This window comes from Boeremia exigua, assembly GCF_020726555.1.
Source record: "Boeremia exigua strain MPI-SDFR-AT-0100 chromosome Unknown C7974scaffold_6, whole genome shotgun sequence".
NCBI classification, from domain to species: Eukaryota; Fungi; Ascomycota; class Dothideomycetes; order Pleosporales; family Didymellaceae; genus Boeremia; species Boeremia exigua.
The window spans coordinates 2,340,043-2,359,818 of NW_025763523.1; the positions used below are offsets into that span (position 1 = coordinate 2,340,043).

At 57.3% G+C, this 19,776-nt stretch overlaps 8 protein-coding genes across 8 annotated transcripts; 3 read left to right on the forward strand and 5 right to left on the reverse strand.

Annotated features, from left to right (window-relative positions):
• The first annotated feature begins 195 nt into the window (after positions 1-195).
• C7974DRAFT_193488 (xylose isomerase-like protein) lies at positions 196-1,502 on the forward strand. Its single transcript, XM_046136639.1, has one exon. The coding sequence runs from the start codon at positions 326-328 to the stop codon at positions 1,397-1,399; it is 1,074 nt and encodes a 357-aa protein (XP_045997581.1). The 5' UTR covers positions 196-325; the 3' UTR covers positions 1,400-1,502.
• C7974DRAFT_193669 (uncharacterized protein) lies at positions 1,472-2,695 on the reverse strand. The gene has a single exon (XM_046136640.1). It carries the CDS (start codon positions 2,552-2,554, stop codon positions 1,607-1,609), a length of 948 nt encoding a protein of 315 aa, XP_045997582.1. The 5' UTR covers positions 2,555-2,695; the 3' UTR covers positions 1,472-1,606.
• An 854-nt stretch (positions 2,696-3,549) lies between these two features.
• C7974DRAFT_463667 (meiotically up-regulated gene 190 protein) lies at positions 3,550-7,884 on the reverse strand. Its single transcript, XM_046146242.1, has 2 exons — positions 6,111-7,884; positions 3,550-6,060 (listed from the first exon to the last, which is right to left on the reverse strand). The coding sequence occupies exons 1-2, from the start codon at positions 7,531-7,533 to the stop codon at positions 3,761-3,763; spliced, it is 3,723 nt and encodes a 1,240-aa protein (XP_045997583.1). The 5' UTR covers positions 7,534-7,884; the 3' UTR covers positions 3,550-3,760.
• A 1,163-nt stretch (positions 7,885-9,047) lies between these two features.
• On the reverse strand, positions 9,048-11,649 carry C7974DRAFT_395287 (mitochondrial distribution and morphology protein-domain-containing protein). The gene is made up of 2 exons (XM_046141972.1): positions 9,568-11,649; positions 9,048-9,404 (listed from the first exon to the last, which is right to left on the reverse strand). Exons 1-2 carry the CDS (start codon positions 11,476-11,478, stop codon positions 9,270-9,272), a joined length of 2,046 nt encoding a protein of 681 aa, XP_045997584.1. The 5' UTR covers positions 11,479-11,649; the 3' UTR covers positions 9,048-9,269.
• An 82-nt stretch (positions 11,650-11,731) lies between these two features.
• C7974DRAFT_395289 (Pre-rRNA-processing protein PNO1) lies at positions 11,732-12,775 on the forward strand. The gene is made up of 2 exons (XM_046141973.1): positions 11,732-12,111; positions 12,174-12,775. The coding sequence occupies exons 1-2, from the start codon at positions 11,812-11,814 to the stop codon at positions 12,642-12,644; spliced, it is 771 nt and encodes a 256-aa protein (XP_045997585.1). The 5' UTR covers positions 11,732-11,811; the 3' UTR covers positions 12,645-12,775.
• A 350-nt stretch (positions 12,776-13,125) lies between these two features.
• C7974DRAFT_193749 (glycosyltransferase family 20-domain-containing protein) lies at positions 13,126-16,072 on the reverse strand. The gene is made up of 2 exons (XM_046136643.1): positions 13,406-16,072; positions 13,126-13,324 (listed from the first exon to the last, which is right to left on the reverse strand). The coding sequence occupies exons 1-2, from the start codon at positions 15,861-15,863 to the stop codon at positions 13,281-13,283; spliced, it is 2,502 nt and encodes an 833-aa protein (XP_045997586.1). The 5' UTR covers positions 15,864-16,072; the 3' UTR covers positions 13,126-13,280.
• Positions 16,073-17,944: 1,872 nt separating this feature from the next.
• On the forward strand, positions 17,945-18,427 carry C7974DRAFT_311840 (uncharacterized protein; the record flags this gene model as incomplete). The annotated part of the gene is made up of 1 exon (XM_046138325.1): positions 17,945-18,427. The coding sequence occupies one exon, from the start codon at positions 17,945-17,947 to the stop codon at positions 18,425-18,427; it is 483 nt and encodes a 160-aa protein (XP_045997587.1).
• Positions 18,233-19,435, reverse strand: C7974DRAFT_193736 (uncharacterized protein). Its single transcript, XM_046136642.1, has one exon. It carries the CDS (start codon positions 19,257-19,259, stop codon positions 18,495-18,497), a length of 765 nt encoding a protein of 254 aa, XP_045997588.1. The 5' UTR covers positions 19,260-19,435; the 3' UTR covers positions 18,233-18,494.
• Between the last annotated feature and the right edge of the window lie 341 nt (positions 19,436-19,776).

Here is a 19,776-nt window from a genome sequence, read left to right on the forward strand (position 1 = left end):
GCACAGCGCTGAGGTCGCACAACGCACCGGCCTCTTTTTGACATTTTCAACCGCCGCACCACACATCTATCAAAGCTCTATCGTAGCTCTATTGTAACTCACAGTCCCATGTGGCGACAACATCTCAAGCTTGAGGCCAACACCTAGGTGTGCTAATAGATTCACTAACATGCAGCTATATGCGGTCATAGGAAATACTCCACATCGACGTCATGGCTACATATCGAAAGAATGATCACGTAGTGTATGAACAGCAGCTCTCTAAAAAGTGTTCAATATTGGCACACACGCACACTCTTATTATCAACACCACCAGACACTCACAATGGGTGGCCTCGACTTCGCCTCCCTCTCCACGATCCCTATTAGCTACGCAACCTGCTCGCTCGGCTCGCCGAACTCGCCACCGCCGCTCCTCGACCGCCTCGATGCCATCTCCAAAGCCGGCTTCTCTGCCGTCGAGCTTTCCTTTCCGGACATCTTGTCCTACGGGCAGACGCTGCTGGGCCACGAAGTACAACCCAAGAACTACGGCGAGCTGGAGAAGGTTGCGACAGAGATCAAGAAGGAATGCGACAAGCGCAGCCTAGGCATTATGATGCTGCAGCCCTTCGCCAACTTCGAAGGCTGGCCACAAGGCTCGGACGAGCGAAACGACGCGTTCGAGCGCCTGCACGGCTGGATCAGAATCATGCAGGCCGCAGGCACAGACATGCTGCAAGTCGGGTCCACGGACTCGCAGCTAGAACAACTAGACCAGAGTCGCATCGTGCCAGATCTACAGGAGCTCGCCGATAAGCTGGCGCAACATGGATTCCGCGTTGCCTACGAGAACTGGTGCTGGTCAACTCACGCCCCAGACTGGAAGCACGTGTGGGACATCGTCCAGCAAGTCGATCGCCCGAACATCGGGCTGTGCCTCGACACGTTCCAGACCGCGGGCGGCGAGTGGGCGGACCCACGGACCGCGTCGGGGCTGCGGGAGGACGTGTCGAAGGAGCAGATGGAGACGCGGTTTCAGCAGAGCCTTGAGGAACTCGGTAAATCGGTTCCCAAGGACAAAATTTACCTGCTGCAGATCAGCGATGCGTACAGAGTCCCGCAAGCGCTGAAGGATGAGCGTGATGGTGACGGCTTGCTGCCCCGTGGCCGGTGGAGTCACGACTTCAGACCGCTGCCGTACAACGGCGGCTACCTTCCTGTCGCAGACGTGGCACGTGCTGTGCTCAACACCGGCTTCCGGGGATGGTTCAGCTACGAGGTTTTCGACGGCGGGAAAGACGGTAAGAGTGGCGATGTCGATATCGTGGCGTATGCGCGTGCGGCAAAAAACGTGCAGGAAAGACTGCTCGCTGAGTGCGCTGGCGAGAAGATTCCAGAGGAAGTCGCGACACGATAAGCTGTCGACAGCATGACGTCACGTGGTTTCTAAAAGGCGAGTATATGTGTAACGGAATATATATCAATGGTAACAAACGAACTGAATCAACTCTCTCCTCCCTGTACATCAAACTCGCATCCCCTGCGCAACAACATCCGCAACAATCACCAGCATCAACGTCTTCGTAACAGTCATCCGCGATCTAACTTTCTGTCAGCATTCCCCTCAACAGATGAGTCCAGGGTAAGGACACCACCCCGTCTCCTTCGGCTTCCCACTCCCGCCCGTAGCCGTCGGCGCACTCGTCTCCGCGCTCCGCGCCTCAGTAACAAGCGTCGTCTTCGGCTCTCCACAGTACACCCCCGGGAACGGATACGGACAGCGCGGATCCGCCGAGAGAATAGTCGTGTGCACCGCCGGCAGCCCGTGTGCCATCGACGACGGCCGCGCCGCTAGCGACGACGAGGTCAGCGGGGCTGGACGCGACGATGCCGAAGCCATAGAAGACGGGGGTTCCGCGTAGCTACCCGCAGAAGACACGGTCGTGGTCGACGTACCCGTACCTGCAGCTTCCGACGACGCCGCCACCTGTCCCGCAGTAGAACGCGCACCCGTCGAGCCCGGCACGCTCGCTGTGACGGTGATGTGCAGCGTGCTCGTCAGCGCGGTGGGACTAGGCAGGCGCCCGGGATCGAAGATAATCGGATCGGAGGGCGCGGCTTGCGAGGGCGCTGCGCCGATGAGGGAGAAGCGCGGGGTGGTCATTGTGGATGTGAAAACTGCGCTGTTGTTCGCGCGTGGAGTGGGCCAGGCGAGCCACGGTGCTGTTGGCGGAGCTGTGGGGGTTGAGGGCGTGGACAGGGCAAGCGAGGAAGCGGGGATACCTGATCCGCAGCTCCCGCTGGATGTGGAGGTTGCGTTTGGGTAGGGAGCGTGGCTTCCGTTGCTTGGGGCGGGGCGGAATGCGGTTTCCGTCGTGTGGATGGTTATTGTCATGTTGCGCGCCATCGACGACACATAAGGAGATGACGAGTGTTGAACAGTGGTTCTGCTCATTGCAATTTTGGTGTCGGTAAGGGAATACGATACTTCATCGTGACCTCCGTGACGCGCTATGACACGTCCCGAAGCCATCTGAGCCGCAAGGGCTGCGGTAAGAACTACTAAAAGCATGACGTTGGTCAAAAATTTGGGTTCCTCGTGTTCTTGAGTTTTAAACAGAGTCTTTCGAACTATTGAAGTGCGAAGCAGAAACGATATAAGGGAAGCGTCCTCACACACTGTGCGAAAAACACCAGCTCCACAGAGTTCTTGAACATCACAACGTCGATTGACGAACAACACTTTCTGGCCTGAACGTGAATATCACAACTTCACATCCCCGTGCGTGAACAATGCCACACCCCGTGCCCCCACAACACCATGAACCGTACTCCGAGATTCCTAACAACGCCAAAGAAAAAATATTCCGCCATCACAGCCAGAACCCGCGCCAAAGACATCTTCCTCCCCCTCTACCGCCAACGCCGGCGATCATGCTTTCCGTCCTTCTTCTTCTCCTTCTCCATCTCCTTGCCGCTGTCGACGGTGTTGGACCCAGCGTCAGCGTGGTGCCGATGAGGGATGCGCGACGCAACACCCTTGACCCTAGCTTTGAGCGCATCGCGCTTCCTCTCTTCTGGCTCTTGAGGGTAGGGGCTGGGCGCGCGGCGAGATGAGAGGAATTTCTCGCTGTAGTTTGTGGTTTCTGGGGGCTGGAAGCGGATGTGTGACATCTTGAGAGATGTGATGGTGAAGGTTGGGTTGTGAGGTTTTGGTACTGCTTTATGGGATTTTGGTCTTGATTTGTGAGGCTTTGAGATGATGAGGGGGTTTGGAGAGGAGAATGGTGGGTTTATGTATATTCTCTTGAGTGTCAAGAGTATGGGGATTCTTGGTTGGCGGTGGCTGAACCATGAATGGGTACGATACTGGAAAATGGCTTCGTGGAGGCAGACCCTGGGATGAAGACCTCCAGGCTGGGAGCCGTTGGTTCGCGTAATTGCCCACTTGACTGGGGCAAATGTTTGGGAGCAATACGGGTTGAGATAGCTGTGACACAGTGAAGTGAGCTCCTATCAAGGACATTATCACAGTCATGGATGCAAGGGTCAGGACGTACCACTGGACTCGAGGAAGTATTCAGTGTACTGTGTAGAAGACTATTTTAACGCTGCAGCCATTATGATCCTTTCAATTACTTGTATATTCAAAGCATGTTTCTTTTTAAGGACACGCCTGCGGTTCCAAAGACGGACGGCTGGTTGATCATCATCAACGACTTGGTACCTACAACGCCAAACGCTCACGCTAAACCTTTCAACTTCAACGACATGTGAACTAAGCCTCCGTCTCAATTCCCCCACCCCCACCCCTCTCCTTATGATGCACCATCTCCTTGACCTTGTTCTTTCCCCGGTCTGCAGTGTGCTTCATCCACGCCAACGTTCTCGGTCCCTTCCACTGCATCAATCCCCTATTCTTGCGATGCAGATCCTTGTTATGCTGCTTGTAATCCTTTATCTGATCCAGCGTCCCTCTCTTGCCGTCGTCACTGAGCTTGCTGTCCGTTTTCTTGTGTTTCTGCAAAAAATCCGGAGTGATTTTCTGCATCGTGGATTTGTCCTCATCCTCGGTATCAGATGACGAGGAAGAAGAGTCGTTGTCGCTATTGGAGCTCTGGATGTTGGGTGCGCCGGAACCATTGGTTTCGTCCCAGTCGGAGTACTCCTGGTCGTTGCAGACGTCGAGGACCTCCATGACGTTCAAGAGGTGCTTGTCACCCTTTGCATAGTCATCGTGGTAGCCTGATAGCCCCGACCAAAAGGTTAGTGTCATCTCGATCTGGCCCAGCTTCTCGCCATAGCTGTCGAGTATGTTGTGCCTAGCGCGATTCAGATCGCCCTTCCAGACGTCGAGGCGGACGGTTTGTTCTTCGTTGTCAACGAGATCCTTGAGCCATAGGATGCCAAAGGCTGGGCTGTGATCCCGTAGAGTTGCGTCCTGGCGGAACTCGACGACTAGCGGTGAGGCATAACGTGACTTCACCGGGAGGCGGATGGCGCGATCTCCTCGCGATTTCCACATGGTGCCGCCCTCATCCTGCTGTCTGACCTTACCATCCCTGCCCCTTGAATGGAGCTTGCCCTTACCGAGGTTCGTCGTGACCTTCAACCTCAAGGGCGCTAGATCTTGAGGCACATCTATGGCCTTCACGACAGGCTTGATGTCCAGCGTGCCGTATTCCCAGCCTTGAAGCTCGCGTGGCAGCTTCACCTGCAAGCTGCGGAAGACCAGGGAGACGCGGGCGCGTCCATAGCCAACTCCACCAGCCAGCGGGTAGATGGACACAACCTGGCTTCTTTCCTTGAACACCTTCTCAAGCGGAAGATAGATAATGCCGAGCAGAGAATCGTCTTCGTGTACTCGAGCGTCACGGACGGCAATGTGAACCTCGGTATTGTGTACGTCTCGAATAAAACGCTCACAGCCGGCGTTGAAGAAGGGCTTCGAGTTCTTTGGCTTTGTGCGTGTCTTGAAAACTTTCTTGTGGTTGATGATGATGGTGCAGTACGATGATGGTAGATCGCCGCCTTGCTCCTCTTCATCGCTGGCTTCAGCGTTCTTGTCACCCTTCTTCTTGTTTAGTGTCTCAAGCTCCAGGCCGGTAATCTGATGGATTTGTACGCTGAGAATGCCAGAGGGATAGTGTTGCGCTGGCGGTGATGCAATGATGAGCTCGTCTTGGCGCCCTTGGAAATCTTCTTTCTTCTGCTGCTCGACTTCGTGCTGATGATCAATGCTGGCCTCGCGCAGCTTGTTTTCTGCCTCCGCAAATGACTTCTTTTTCAGTTGGTCAATGGTATTGACTTCGGGGTCCTCTTTTTGTATCTCCAGCTGGTCGTCTGTGATTCTGGTCTTCGAGTAATATCCGACACTCCAAGCAAGCTTGCCTGGCATGCCTTCACCCGCTTTCAGGGCCTTGAAGCCATCTTCGCGATCTTGCATCTTACCGTTGGTCTCGGGGCCTCTCATGATCCCTTTGAGATCCAACTCAATACGGCCAAGATCATCATCAGCAGTCGTCCGGTCGGAGTCCCACAGCTGCACCCTCAAACGCTCGTCGACGTTCAATTCATCGGGAGTAACCAGGATGTAACATTCCTCGTTCCAGTACGGTTCCATATTTTTCTGCAGGACACGAGTGGACCACATAGGCTTGCCGAACTTGGCCCAACCCACTGTGATGTACGGGTCTGCGGACCCTTTTTTGAGTGGACCCAGCCCAGCATCGCCCTCCTTGAAGTCAAATGCATGATGGATACGCACTACCAGTATACCTTGTGCAACTGTGTCTTTCTTGAAATCGTCACCCATCATCATGTCCTTCAGATTGAGTGTCAGCGACTTCGGTGCCACGTACTCAGCCAGTGCGGCATCTATGGACGATTGTACGAAACTCGAGATAAGCGGTACATCCATAAGATTGGGGCCTTTCTTAATGAGGGGCACGCAAGAGAGGTTCACTTTGGGCTGACCCAAGAACGAAAGTGTGCAGACAGAGAAGAACGGAGGATCGGGGCAGAGCTGTAGTCGAATGCGCATTACGCCAACCATACCGGAGAGCTCGACCCAGACAGCTAGAAAACGTTAGTCATGAAGAGACGACGATTGGATACCTTCAACTTACGAAGCTTGATGTTGCCAGGAAGATAGAATGCAAGGTAAAGGTGGGCATTGTTCGCTCTTGACTTGATGCCGTGGCCGGACGCTGGTCTGTATGCAAACCCGATTTCCATATTGACGAAGTCGCCCTCTTCTGCCTCCATACTATCCTGTGGGGTGTCGCCTCCACTCTCGCCATCGTCAACAACAGTCCTATCTCCCTTTTCTTCATTGGCGGTCTTCAATTGTCCGTCAGCGTCAACCGATCTTGCAGCCGCACCAGTCGGCAGCCATCGCACTCCCAGAAGGCGAAGGGCTTCACTACCCTGACCAAGATCTTCAACTGCAACCATTCGGACCATGCTTGGCAAAGAGGCCTGCATAACATCCTCCAGAGTGTCGGAGATGCTGGTGAACAAGTCAGGGTTGACAAGGGGCCAAATGGATGCCATGAGCGAATTGAGCCACTGCGTACTTTCGGCGGTCTCGCTCTTGGCCAGCTTGCGTCCTTTCTGGCGCTCTGCCTGCCATACTTCAACGTCCCATACGTTCTTGATCTTGTTGTCGGTCCACTGTCTCATGAAGAGGATAGTGCCTACAGCAATTCCTGCTGAAAATGCAAGCTCAATCAAGTGGAAGAACTGCTTGGTCCAGCCAGACGAGTTGCGCGTGAACCAGAACAGCGCTCGTACGCCCAATAGGCCAACAGTGATCATCCCAAGTCCAAATTCCACAGCTCGCCTATAGACCGTTGTGATCTCTTGCCGTGTATCATCGAACTCGGGAGGTGGGAACAGGACCTGCATTGCTTTGTGCGAGTTTTGTGAGTCCTGCCGGTCATCCTCGAGCATTTCATCTGTCTTCTCCATCCCACCAGTGCCGGTCCGAGTCTTTGGCTCAATCCCTGATGGCGGTTCGTTCTCTGCTGTGCTCTTGAGATCCTTGTCTGTGAAGTCGTGAATTTTGACGGGCAAATGTGTCACGGGATCTGTGACCTCCCGTTCCGTGCCGTCGGCATTGAACTTCTTCATGGACTTCCGCGCCTTTTTGGGATCTTGTTCGGTCATGACACCCTCAGTGGTGTCTTCGGCCACGGCATCAGAGTCTTGATCTTGGGGCAGCTGCTTGTTGTTCTCCGTCGCCGTGTGCCCAGCATGGTCCGGGGCCTCTTCTCTTTCCCTGTGGATATTCTTATTTTCTGCGGCGTAGGGCTGGTCACCCTCGATGTGTTGTGAGGCGCCATGTGTGAAGGCATCGTACGCATCGCTGATCCGCTCGCGCCTACTCCGTCCGTCTTCGGTTTCTTCCTCCGCGTCTGAGATGCCGTATTGGTCCTGTCGCCGTTGCTGCTCTTCGCGATATCCCTGAATGGTCGGTATAGGATTATGCGCAGAGTATGGCTTCTTGTGCGACCGGCGCGCACCTTCGATGTCTTCGACGCCTGACATTGCGGCGTTGCGTGGTGTGGGCGGGACGGGCTAGTGTGTGGCGCGGGTTGCGTGTGAGAGGCGGTGTTGGAGGAGTGAGTGGCGTGGGCGGTCAATTGCTCATAATGCGGGCGGTTGTGGAGTCGTCGTCAGCTGGTGGTTCGTTAAAGAGAAAGTAATGAGCAAGGATTGAAACAGGTCGTAACGTCGAGGGCAGGATGGACCCGCAGAAGCTTGGAGGCTGCTCGTTTCCAGCTGCTGGAGCTGTCTACAATTGACGTAGGCTAACGGTCCCTGACAGGCTACCTCCAGGATGTTCGAACCTAGAACAGCTGCTTTGCTCCACATGCTGCACGTTATTCGTCCCGTTAGGTGCCGTCGTGCCGTTTCGTGAGGCTCGATCGTCATGCAATGACGTCGCTTAACACTAACGCGCCACATCATGTCGCGTGCGGGGAACCACCAAAATCCATGGAAACATGCTTTGCAAAGGCTTAGCTCTGCAAACAGTGTACAGTAGCGGCAGCTCTCGAGATCATCACTGTAACATACCCCCGTCTGCAGCTATCGTTGTTGCGCAACTCGTCAGCAGTCTTCGGCTCGGTCGGCCGTTCCCTGTGTCGATCGTGTGGCACTGTGGCTGCAATCCACTCACTACGCGCATTGAATTGCTACTCGGCCTCAGTCGACAGGGTATACATTAATATACAATCGTATGAGTGAAATAATACTTTGCAAGAAAGGGGTCTCCCAAATGCGTCACGGTCTCTATTATTGGTCATGGCGCTTCTGAAGCGCAGGCACAAGCATTGCCAAGGGGTTGTGGGTTGGGGAGTGTGGAGTGTGGAGTGTACAGTAAAGTGTGGACTGTAGACTGTAGACTGTAGACTATAGACTATGCTGTAACCTGTGTGCTATAGACTGTGGGCAGTCAGACAAGTGAGCGCAGGAAGCCAGCGTGCCGAAACCGTCCCCGTGGGGTTTAGAGACAGTCTCTCTCCATGTCTCTGTATGTGTATGTCTCTCTCTCTATGTGTGTGCCATAGACTGTATCTGTGGACTGTCTCTGCGTAGCGTAAACTGTGTGTGCTGCTGGGAACTGTAGACTGTAGACTGTAGACTGTAGACTGTGCATCACCATCTCCATATTTCGTACACGCCGCTATCGTATATTGTACACCCCCTGCACCCATACACCCCTACACCCATCCATCTATATCCCGCCATCCTTGCATCCCTCCGTTCAACCATATCCATGCACCCCATCTCATCCCTTCATACACCCCCCTTCACGCCCCCCATCCGTCAATCCCAGAAACCCCCAAACCCCAGATCCTCAAGCCCTTGAACCCCTTAACGCCGTGCATAAAAAAACGATGATGTGAATATGTGTGTGTATGGTATCGTGGAAGCGGGTCGTAGCGTAACGTGGCGTATAGTATCGTACACGTGCGGGTATATGCACCGTTCCATCTCATTGCCTCTTCCGCGGTCCTCGTGCGGTCGTCGGTCCTCGATTGTCGAGGCCTCGTTGTAGCTGTAGCCGTAGCCGTAGCTGCGATTGTTATTGTAGTTGTCATTGGGGTATCGTGCTCTTGCACTTCTCCCGCACCACATTCCTATTCTATTTGCACGACTGGCGATGGAAAGCATGTCCGGCCATGTGTCGTGATGGCCAGCGAGCCGTGTGTCGCGTGCTGTGTGCTTGCTTGCCGGCTGCGTTTCTTCGGGGGCGGCGTCTGCGTCTGCGGCTGCGTCTACGCCATGTTCCCCGCAAGCCCCAAGAAAAGCGCCTGCGCCGCGAGCTGCAGCGTCCAGATGCCGACCTTCTTGATGCGGCGCTTGCGCACGGTGCGGTCGTCGAGGACGTCGCGGGCGAAGGCGTCGTACATCTGGGTTGTGTTAGCACAGTTCATGAAGACTCTTTGTTCGTTGCGGTTCGCTTCGTTCGTTGTAGTTCGCTTCGTGCACGACAGTTCGGTCAATTTGACTCCACTGCAGCGCACGACGCTCACTGCGTTCACTCCGCTCGCTCCGCTCGCTCGCAATACATACCTCACGCGACACCTCCTCCATCAACCCACTATCATACAGCGTCCACGACCCATCAAACTCGCCCACATCCTTGACCACCCTGCAATTGACCGGGATAAACGTGCGCTTTGAATTAATATACGCGACAATCGGCCTCACGAGGGCATTATTCACATACGAGATATCGCGGGTGAAGATCGGAACCGCGGCGCGCACATCGTTGAGGGAGACGCGCAGATCCATGATAACAAACCGCGGGACCTCGGTGGCCTCCGGGGGCTCCTCGTCGTGCGCGTCCGCGAAATGCGCCGCGTGGTCGGAGAAGTGGTGCCGGATGACGCGGCCGTTGGCGCTGACGGTGGCTTCGAGCGAGTCGTACATGGCGCCGATGACTTTGGCGAGCGACTCGGACGAGTCGGCGGGCAGCATGATGTCGGCGACGATGTCGACGTTGCCCTCGTGGATCCAGGAGAAGGGCCCGTCGTAGCCGGCGTTGAGGTGGTCGATGGCGAGCGCGTCGATGCGGATGCGGCTGTGTTTTTTCCAGGTGGAGGCGGCGTCGGCGTCGGCGTCGCGGCCGTCGCGCAGCTGGGTGCCCGTGTAGTTGTGCGTCTGGCGCGGGTGCACGGTGAACAGCGAGCCGTCGTAGGAGCCGGACATGAGGTCGGCGGACAGGAAGTCGTAGAACAGCCACTGCTTGCGCAGCTGCGGCAGCTCGCACGAGTAGATGCTGACGGGGAAGGGACGGAAGCCGTCGGGCTGGTGGATGGTGACGAGCAGGTCCTCCATCTTGAACGAGTCGAGCTCGAAGTCGCCGGCGTCGTGCTCGTGCTTGTAGGAGCGCGGGTCGACGCCCTCGACGGTGTGGACGGCGGTGCGGTCGATGACGCCGCGGATGCCCTTGATCTCGACGTCCTTGAGCAGGCCCTTGCCGTTCCACCACTTGGAGAAGGACAGGGTGACGTTGACGGTGTCCATGGACACGTCGAACTGGGTGTAGTTGGTGTCCTCCTCAACGACGTCGACGCCGTCCTTGGCGGCGATGGCGGCCTCGGCGGCGGCCGACGTCTGCGAGCCCTTGCTGACCTTGCCGCGGCCCTGGCCCGGGCGGCGCGAGACAAAGACTTTGCGGAAGGAGATGACGCCGTCCTTCCACTTGGGCACGACGGCCGTCTCGAAGACGACCTTGATGCCGGACGACTTGGTCAGGTAGTTGCCGATCCACTTGGCGAGCGTCTCCTGCGAGAAGGCCGTGTTGATGAGGAACACGGTCAGCATGAAGAAGGTGGTGGTACCGAGGATGACCCAGGCGACGTGGGCGGCCAGGATCCACGAGAACAGGGCGTACAGCTCGTCGGCGTTGAAGTTGCGGTTGCTGCGGATGGTGAGCCACTTGAAGCGCACCTTCATGCGCGACCAGAAGCCGGACGCGGCGGCCAGCAGCTCGGCCTTGGAGGGGCGGTAGAGGTGTGGGACGTGCGGGAGGCGGTCGAGGAGGCCGTCATGCTTCGCGTCGGGCGTGGGTGCGGGTGTGGGTGTTGGTGTGGTTGGTGGTGTGTGGCCAGACGTGTTTGCGTGCGAGGCATCTGCCGCAGGCGGTGTGTGTGTTTCCGCGCCCTTACTCCCAGGCGTGCCCGCGGGGGATGTGTGTGTTTCCGCGCTCTTGCTGCGGTCGGCGGGCGACGAGGCGTGTCTTCTCCACGCTGCGCGGGCGGCGACGGTGACGCTGGCGGGTCTGACATGTGACGGGTGGACGGCGGAGGGCGTCTTCAGCAGCGGCGCCGCGACGCTCGCCGCGGGCGTCCAACTCGCTATCGTCCGGCTCGGGGCCCATCTCCTCGTCCCGCAGACATCGAGGCGCGGGACGGTCTGGCGCAGCTGGGGCAGGGCGCGCCGCAGCACGGCGGGCGACGGGGCGGCATGGCGGCTCATGGTCGGCTTCGCAACCACATGGCTACGCGGGATCGGAGTCGCGGGCGTCGGGCTTCTGTTGAAGAAGCGATTGAGGAAGAATCGGGCGCGGGTTCTGTTCGCAGCGGAGCTCCAGGCGCGGTGCCGTTCACGTCGTCATGGGCTGAGGAATCTTGATGGGCGGACCGCCGGCCGCAGCCGCTAGCCGAAGCCAACCAACCCAGCGCTTGAAATTTTGGCTTATCGATAGCCCCGCCCGCGACTTCGAGCTTTTTGACATCCGCAGCACTCACCAGCACTCGATACCGCAGCACTCACCACCACTCAAACACTCCACACCACGAACAACCCACCATGCCTGCCCCCACCGCGCTCCAGCGCCGCCCCTCCGAGCTCGCCGCCGCCTTCGCCAGCCCCGACCTCCCCGGCGACGAGCCCACCGCCTCGGCCGCCCTGCTGGACATGCACGCCGTCGCCTCGGCCGCGCAGCCCGACGCGCCCCTGACGAGCGACACCGCCATGCTGGACGAAAGCGGGCGCCCACAGTTCGCCCCGAGCGCCAACACGCCGCTCGCCTTCCGCCGCGAAACACGCAAAGTGCCGATCCCGCCGCACCGCCTGACGCCGCTCAAGACCGCCTGGCCGAAGATCTACGTGCGTTTGCCTGCTCCGCACAGCGATATAACATATGATATGATATACTGATACAATCCCAGCCCCCGCTCGTCGAGCACCTACACCTGCAAGTCCGCATGAACACGAAAACCCGCAGCGTCGAACTGCGCACCTCCTCTCTCACCACCTCGCCCAGCGCCCTCCAAAAAGGCGCCGACTTCCTGCGCGCCTTCACCCTCGGCTTCGACGTCGACGACGCCATCGCGCTCCTCCGCCTCGACGACCTGTACATCGAGACCTTCGAGATCAAAGACGTGAAGACGCTGCAGGGCGAACATCTCGGGCGCGCAATCGGCCGCATCGCAGGCAAGGACGGCAAGACGCGGTTCGCGATTGAGAATGCGAGTCGCACGCGCGTGGTGCTGGCGGATGCGAAGGTGCATATCTTGGGCGGGTTTAAGAATATCCATGTTGCGAGGGAGAGTATTGTGAGTCTGATTTTGGGGCAGAATCCGAGTAAGGTGTATGGCAACCTGCGGACGGTGGCGGGGCGGATGAAGGAGAGATTCTAGGGGAGGTGTGTGTGGGCGTGCATTGCGTGTTGTGTGCAGTAGGGACATGTGCATTTCTGGCGTTCAGGGGGGGATATCCGGCGTGTTATGAGGCAGATATGGGTAGACACGAATTTACTTCTTTGTTCACATGCAACTCTGCCCGTTCTGATGCAATGCGCTCTGATCTTGTAGATTGACACGTCTGATGCACACATGTTGAGCTGCGAGATATACAGCGGCTTGTGCATGCGCAAGCGGTATGAGTGGCGACTCACATCCAACACAAGGAACCTAGTGAGTAGGAGTAATGGAAGTATGGCAAGGTATAAGGAGTAGGATGAGTAGTGAGAGAGCGGGAAGAACTACAAAATGCCTCCGTACCGCCATACCGTCATATCTTCATACCTTCGTACCATCATATCTTCACCCGCAACACCCCCATCAGACATCAACCCTCCTTCACAGCACCCCACTATACCTGCAACACCCCCATCTAAAACCCCCCCAACCCCCCCTATACTCAGACACAGAAAACCCTCACTACTGCATCACCGAATCGCGCCGAAGCGCCAACCCCAGCGTCAGCGGGCGCCGGGGCGCCTCGTCCACGCAGCACGCAGCGGCAGCCCGGCGCCGGCGCAGCTCCGGGCCAGACTATGACTGGAGCTTTGCTAGTTTCTTGAGGACGCCTATGAGGCCTGTTGAGCGTCAGTACACATCCCACACGTTTACTTTACTTCCTTCCCGACGTTATCGGGGGGAAAGGACGGAAAACTCACCAGTAGTCCCGTTCGGCAGCGTCGAAAGCGCGACCGAATTGCGATCGCCCACCGTCACCGTCTGCACGTGCGGCACCGCATTGTCCTCGCTCAGCTTCTTCGCCCACTTAAACACCACCTCGTCGTCGCGATCGTTGCCCGCGACGAAGAGGAAATCTGGCGGGGACGCGTGCTTGGCGAAGACGTGCTGGGCCGCAGTCGACTTGTCAAAGTCGATGGGCTCGATGATGACGTAGTCGCGCGAGGGGATCGCTTTGACGCGCTGCTGCTCGCACGCGTCGTTGATGTGGTTTGCGCAGTCGCCGGCGTGGCGCGTCGAGGCGTCGGGGTCCGAGGCGTTGTCGTAGCGGAAGAGGATCGAGCAGTGGCGCTCTTCGACGCGGCTGCCTTCGACGCGCTCGAGGTAGTATTGGAGGATGGGCTTGACCGAGTCTTTCCACTTGATCGTCTTTTCTTCGTTGGGGAACTGGATCCATTCGTCCGAGTTGGGCTCGCGCAGGAAGCAGCCGTTCTCGGCGATGATGCCCAGGTTGGGCAGGCGGTCAAACAGCAGTTCGGTCTCTTGGACGGTGCGGCCGCTCATGACGTAGACTGCGTTCTTCTTGTCGGCGACCAGCTCGCGCAGGACGTCGATGACGCGCTCCGTGTTAGTCAGGACAGTGCTCTTGACCGAGCCGTACGAAGCGAGCGTGCCCTCGTAGTCGAGGAGGAAGACGCGTCTCGACGTCTGCTCGTACGAGGCTGAGAGCCTGCTGGTTGACAACCGGGGGATGGACATAGTGTCGCGGCGGTACTGCTCCTCATGGACCTTGGCGAGGAACACGCTGAGATTACTGACCCAGTAGTCGCCGGTGTGGTGCATGACCTGGTTACGCAGCTTTGCGTAGCGCTTCTCCTTCTCCCCCTCGCTCATCTCCAGGGCCTGCTTGAACGCCTCGGCAATGCCGCCGTAGTCCCAGGGGTTGACAGCCAGCTCAGCACCGTCGAAGATGGACGCACTGCCCGTGAACTCACTGAGAATGACGGGCGCGTGCTTCTTGGCGCTGGCGCGGCCGTCCTGGCAGATGACAAACTCGTGGCAGGTCAGGTTCATGCCTTCGCGGAGGGAGGTGATTGCAAGAGCGTCAGCGATAGAGAGAAGAGCGAGGTACTGCGAGAACGCGATGTCTTGCCTGAGGAAGACGAGCGGGTTATGCGTGAGCGTGGAGTGGACTGCGTCGATACGAGTGACAATCTCAGACACAGTCGCAGCGAGCTCAGGATCCTCTGTTGTCGACGTAGCAACCTGGATGAGAACGACCTTGTCTTTCCACTGCGGGTTCTTGTTGAGGAAAAGTTCGTACGACAGCAGCTTCTGGCGCACACCACGGATGTTGTCGAGCTTGTCACGCGCGACAATGACCTTCTTGCCTTCGTAGCGCTTCTGCATGGTCTGTATCCACTCCAAGACCTCGGGCTCTTCGCGGGCGATGGCGAGTGCGCGGGGGTCAATACCAATGGGCGAGGACCAGACGTTGACGAAACGTGTGTCGAGCTGGACGCCCTCCTCGGTAGCTTCAACAGAGAGAATACGGCTGCATGTCTGGAGGAAGTGGTGTGCGTACTCGGGAGTCTGGAAGGCAACCAGGTTCGAGCCGAGCATGCCGTCGAGCAGCTCCTTTCGCGCAGCCAGGCAGCGGAAGACTTCCGACGAGGGGAACGCAGTGTGCAGGAAGAAGCCAATCTGCGCGTCTGGCAGCTTCTGGCGGATCATCTGGGGCACAAGACAGAGGTGGTAGTCGTGCACCCAAATAATATCACCACGCTTATAGTTTTTGACGACCTTGTCGGCGAACGCCTGGTTCACCTTGACGTAGAAGACCCACGAGTGGTCCAGGAACGCCTTGCTCTTGGGGTGGTCGGGAATGACATAGTGGAAGACGGGCCACAGGATGGTCTTGCAAAAATGCGCGTAGTGGCCGTCGAAGTCCTTGTCGCTGACGAAGACGGTCAGCGCGGCGTGCTCGTCCTCCAGCTTCTCGTAGATCTCCGACTTCTTCTCCTCGTTGATGCTGTCGGTGGGAAACCCGATCAGCCCCACGGAGAGCACGTCCTTGAGGCACTTGTTGTCGACGGCCGCGCGGACGGCGTTGGCCAGGCCACCATTGCCCTGGACCGCGGGCACAACTGTGTAGTCTGCGGCCCACCGGGGGTCTGCGAGCCTCTGCTCGGCGTGCACGGGGCCCTTCTGGCGCTCCTTGAGGATCTGCGCCCGCTCCTGTGCCTTCGCGTACTCGAGAATCGTGTCTGGCGGCGCGGGGTCGGCTCGCGATTGCGGCTGGTTGAAGAAGAGGCCGCTGCCACCCCACTCGGGAATGTGGGCGTCGCTGCGCACCAGACTCCGGGGGTCTTGCGGCTTGGGGAAGTGCGTCGCGGCGCTCGGCTGGGCGGGGGTGAAAAAGTCATCCTGCTCCAGCATGGACAGCGGCGTCTTGGGCAGATTTATGTGCGTGGGCGGCGCCTGCCGAAGGACGCTCGGCGGTTCCTGTGCATCTTGGAGGCTGTTCTTCGAGGATTGTCTCCCCGCGTCTATCAGCTTCTTGGGCGGGGCAGCTGAAGCAGGCGCATGCTTGGAGCCGGACTCTGCTGATTTCGACTCGTGGAAGTCTACTGTGTAAGGAAGAAATCTTCCCAGTCAGTCTGAGGCTGCATACAGAGCAGAGCGCTTACAATGACACCACAAAGGTTGTCATGGTGGGCGGTGGTCCGACGCACTGGCGGGGTCGCGGCGTCGCTTGGTGGTAACGGTATATAGGTGAGGACGTTCTTATGGCGGCTCACTCGACCTCTAGGTGAGTCGCAGGCGAAGTCGCAGGGGCGGTTCGAGGGTATAGGTGGCTAAGTATGCACTGCAGATGCGAGGAATCTGTGAATGGTCAAGCACTCCGCCCGAAATATATTCGCGACGCTGAGGGCGCGCGGGAGGGCATGACCTACGGTTAAGTAGTCACAAACGAATGAGGGTGCGCCTAGCGGGCGGAAGAGAACTTCCTTGGTTTTGCTGAGCGAATGCGAGCGTGGTTGAGCAGGGGCGTCTCCAACAAAACGTGGACCCTCACAAGCTTTAGGCGTGGGCAGGAAAACATTGGAGCACCCCGCGACGCCTGACGTCACCCACACAAAGTCGCAGATAATACCGCGCACACAGTGTCTGGCCGCGGACCGCTGAAATTGACCATCACTATATATCACGCTCACATGCAACCTGGCACCGCAGCGCCCAACCAGGTTGAAAACGTGGGAGTTCATAGGCAGACAACGAACCTCGCAGCTTCCCAAGCCAATCACGGCGGGCCGTTACGCTTACAGCCCTGCGCACGTTGGACGGCCTCGAGAGCTACCACTGTCGCCGAGAGCGACCGCTTCAGACGCTCGGCACACAGTGAGGCTCTTACACGTGGGAGACGGCGCTGAGGCGGCTAGCTAGGGCGATGTTAGTGAGCCATCGTGATGGCATTCTCTGACAATCCGATGTCTCGCAAAATTCTCGATGATAGGCGCATGCAGAAAACTCTGCTTGGGCGGCCGACCGGTTTCTTGCTCGCATCGACGTTTCAGGTATGTTCTACGCAAGACCCGCTTCGAGCTGGTGCTGGGAGGTTCTCGGGTCGCTGCCGACATGGCACGCTTTCTCTGTGGTGGACCCTGAGCGCCTTGGTTGGAGCGGCATGCTGCGCCGTACAGTAAACAAACAAACAGATCGTCTGGCGGAAATCCAAGCCGGAATTAGTAGCGGCTGGGGTGACAGAAGTTAATCAGACTCCAGCTTGTTGGTACAACTATAGTCTACAGCAGGCACACCCGCGTAGCTCCCTCTATGACGTGATTCATAACTTAGACGCGCCGAGCATCGAGAATGTTCTGTCTTAGCCAGCATATTGGGCGATTTCAGAGCCACGCGCGAGATCTGGCAAGATGCAGCGACGGTAGCACATGCTTAGATTGAACGGGTGCGTCAAATATGTACGCGAAATGAGACGTGGTGCCTGTCCGAGCACGATCTCTCGTCGGTGTGAATGATTGGGCGGGAACACTTTCCACCTACTGCCGTGTCGTGACTTCCCAAACAAGCAGGTTTGCTGCTTGCTGTCGAATGCAGGGGAGACGTTCCCACCAATGGTCACGCTGCATGTCGTGGTCGCTTGCTGGAGCTTCACGGACTCTGCTGGTTCTGAGACCACCAAGGAATTGCATGAACACGTGTTTATACATTGGTATTCAGGAGATGTATCTTGTGTGGAAATGACGGCGAGGCCAAGATCAATAGCATCGCTTGGTGGTGTTGCAATTGCGCCCTGGTGTTTCTCCTTGCATGCCAGAACTGTTCCAGCACGCATTTCGCAATCCCACTCCAAAGGCATGGCCACCATATCCTCTCCAGCCTCGCCGTTGCGCTGCTCGAGTATTCCACCGTCGAGCATCCCGCTGTGAACGCTGCCCGTATCCCCAATTTCTACGTGCCTTAGCGTATCCCAGCGGCCTCGGACCGATTGAGCCTTAATGACGCCTCCGAACATCCCGGTCATCTACCGGCTGTGGTTCCTCTGGATCGAGCCGGCCATGGCGTTAAATGGCGCCCGGTACCTCTGGGTTCATCCAACAGTATACCACGAATACATGCCCATCACCACAGCGTGGCATCGGGACTCTCGAATTGTATACGACCAGCTCGCTTCAACGTACATTTTGTTTGCATTCAACCAGGCTGTCACGCTCCGTGTGGTGCACGACGTGCACGTCTGGAAGGTGCTCCTCTTCGGGATGGTGCTGTGCGATGCTGGGCACCTGTACGCAGTGTGGGCGGAGGTAGGAACGCGAGAGATGTTTTCGCCAGGCAACTGGCGCCTTCAGGACTGGGTGACTTGGGTGACGACTGTCGGCCCGTTGTTCCTGAGGCTTGCATTCGTGCTTGGCATGGGCCTGGGCCACAGCGGAAGAGGGAAAAAGGGTTGGGCAGCGAGCAAGCCCTTACTTCAGCGGTAAACACAGGTCTGGGGCCGTCGTGTGAACAGCGAGATGGATGTTGTGATCCTTCATGTACCATGCCAATTTATCGACGCTTTGGCCCAGGTCGCACCGAGTTTCGTTCAACCGTTATTGTCATTTCTCCACGCTGCCATCCTTCCGCCACAACACTGACTCTGAGACTGCCATCGTTCGATACTTCATAAGTAGCATCATCACCGTAATCCCGATATCCTTCGAACAGGAACATTCGGGCGAGTAGCAGGTTGGCTTCTTGCAGGCTCCCAGAGCTTCCGATCACGCTATGTTCTCCGCGTTCGCCAGTAACGTGCATCACAATCTCGTACACAGTGTGCGGCTCGTACTTGTGTTCATATCGAGCACACTCTTCCAACGCTCGCCGGAGGTCTACTGGGTATGTGCTTACGTTCCCAGGAAACGGCCTTTCCCATTGCGGTACCGAAGGTGCTTGTTGTGGTGCATGTGGTTGCGAAAGGATCTGCAGTGGTCGAGGATGCGACGCGGTGTGGTACTTGGTGGTCGGCACGTTCATTTGCGTCGCGGCGGCATCGATGCCGGGCATGGCCTGCGGGACCTCAAGTCGCGGAACAGGACTGGGCAAGCCAGAGGTCCGTCCATCTCGACGATGGCGAAGCAGAAACGCCCGATGGTGGTCTAGCTGTGCGCGTATCGTGTCGCTCGTCTTCTCGAAGCATTTCGCCTGCACGCCCGGGCCGAGGTTTCGTCGATACAGTCTCAAATCTGCGCTGCAGTCAAGGTTCAGCAGGTTCCGTGACGCCGCAGACGCGTGCTGTCGTGTGGGCGGCTGCGCTACCGCCATTCCACTCATGTTGTAAAGGGACCAAATGCAAAGTAAATGAGACTAGTGAGGAGTGGACGAACACACGTCCGAAGGAACATGACGTGTTCGTTATGTTTTATGTCGATGCAAACTTTAATGGGCTGTCTGCTTCCGGAGTTTCGCGCACTCATGTGACGTCCTCGTCGACACGCTATGCGGCGCTAGGACCGACCGTACATAGTACCGTGCTCAAGCTTACAATTCTTGCTTGATGAGTCGCTTGAATCGTGCTGTGACGTCTGCCGCATGCGGATCAATGGTGAACGGCCTCCATGCACGCATTGCAGATAAGCTTCCATCTTCCTGCTGTTGTTTTTCACGAATTGCTGACTGAAATGTACTTCGGCCCCTTTCTGAGCTCGTCAGGATATCCAGGTAAATAAAGGTTGCGTTCGCTTGCTAAGCGACCATCGAAATGAGTGCTACAGATCGCGTTTTCTATTTGGCCGACGTGCGCCTAGCTATACTTGCAATCCGAGCCTGGAAATCCAAAGTATATACAACA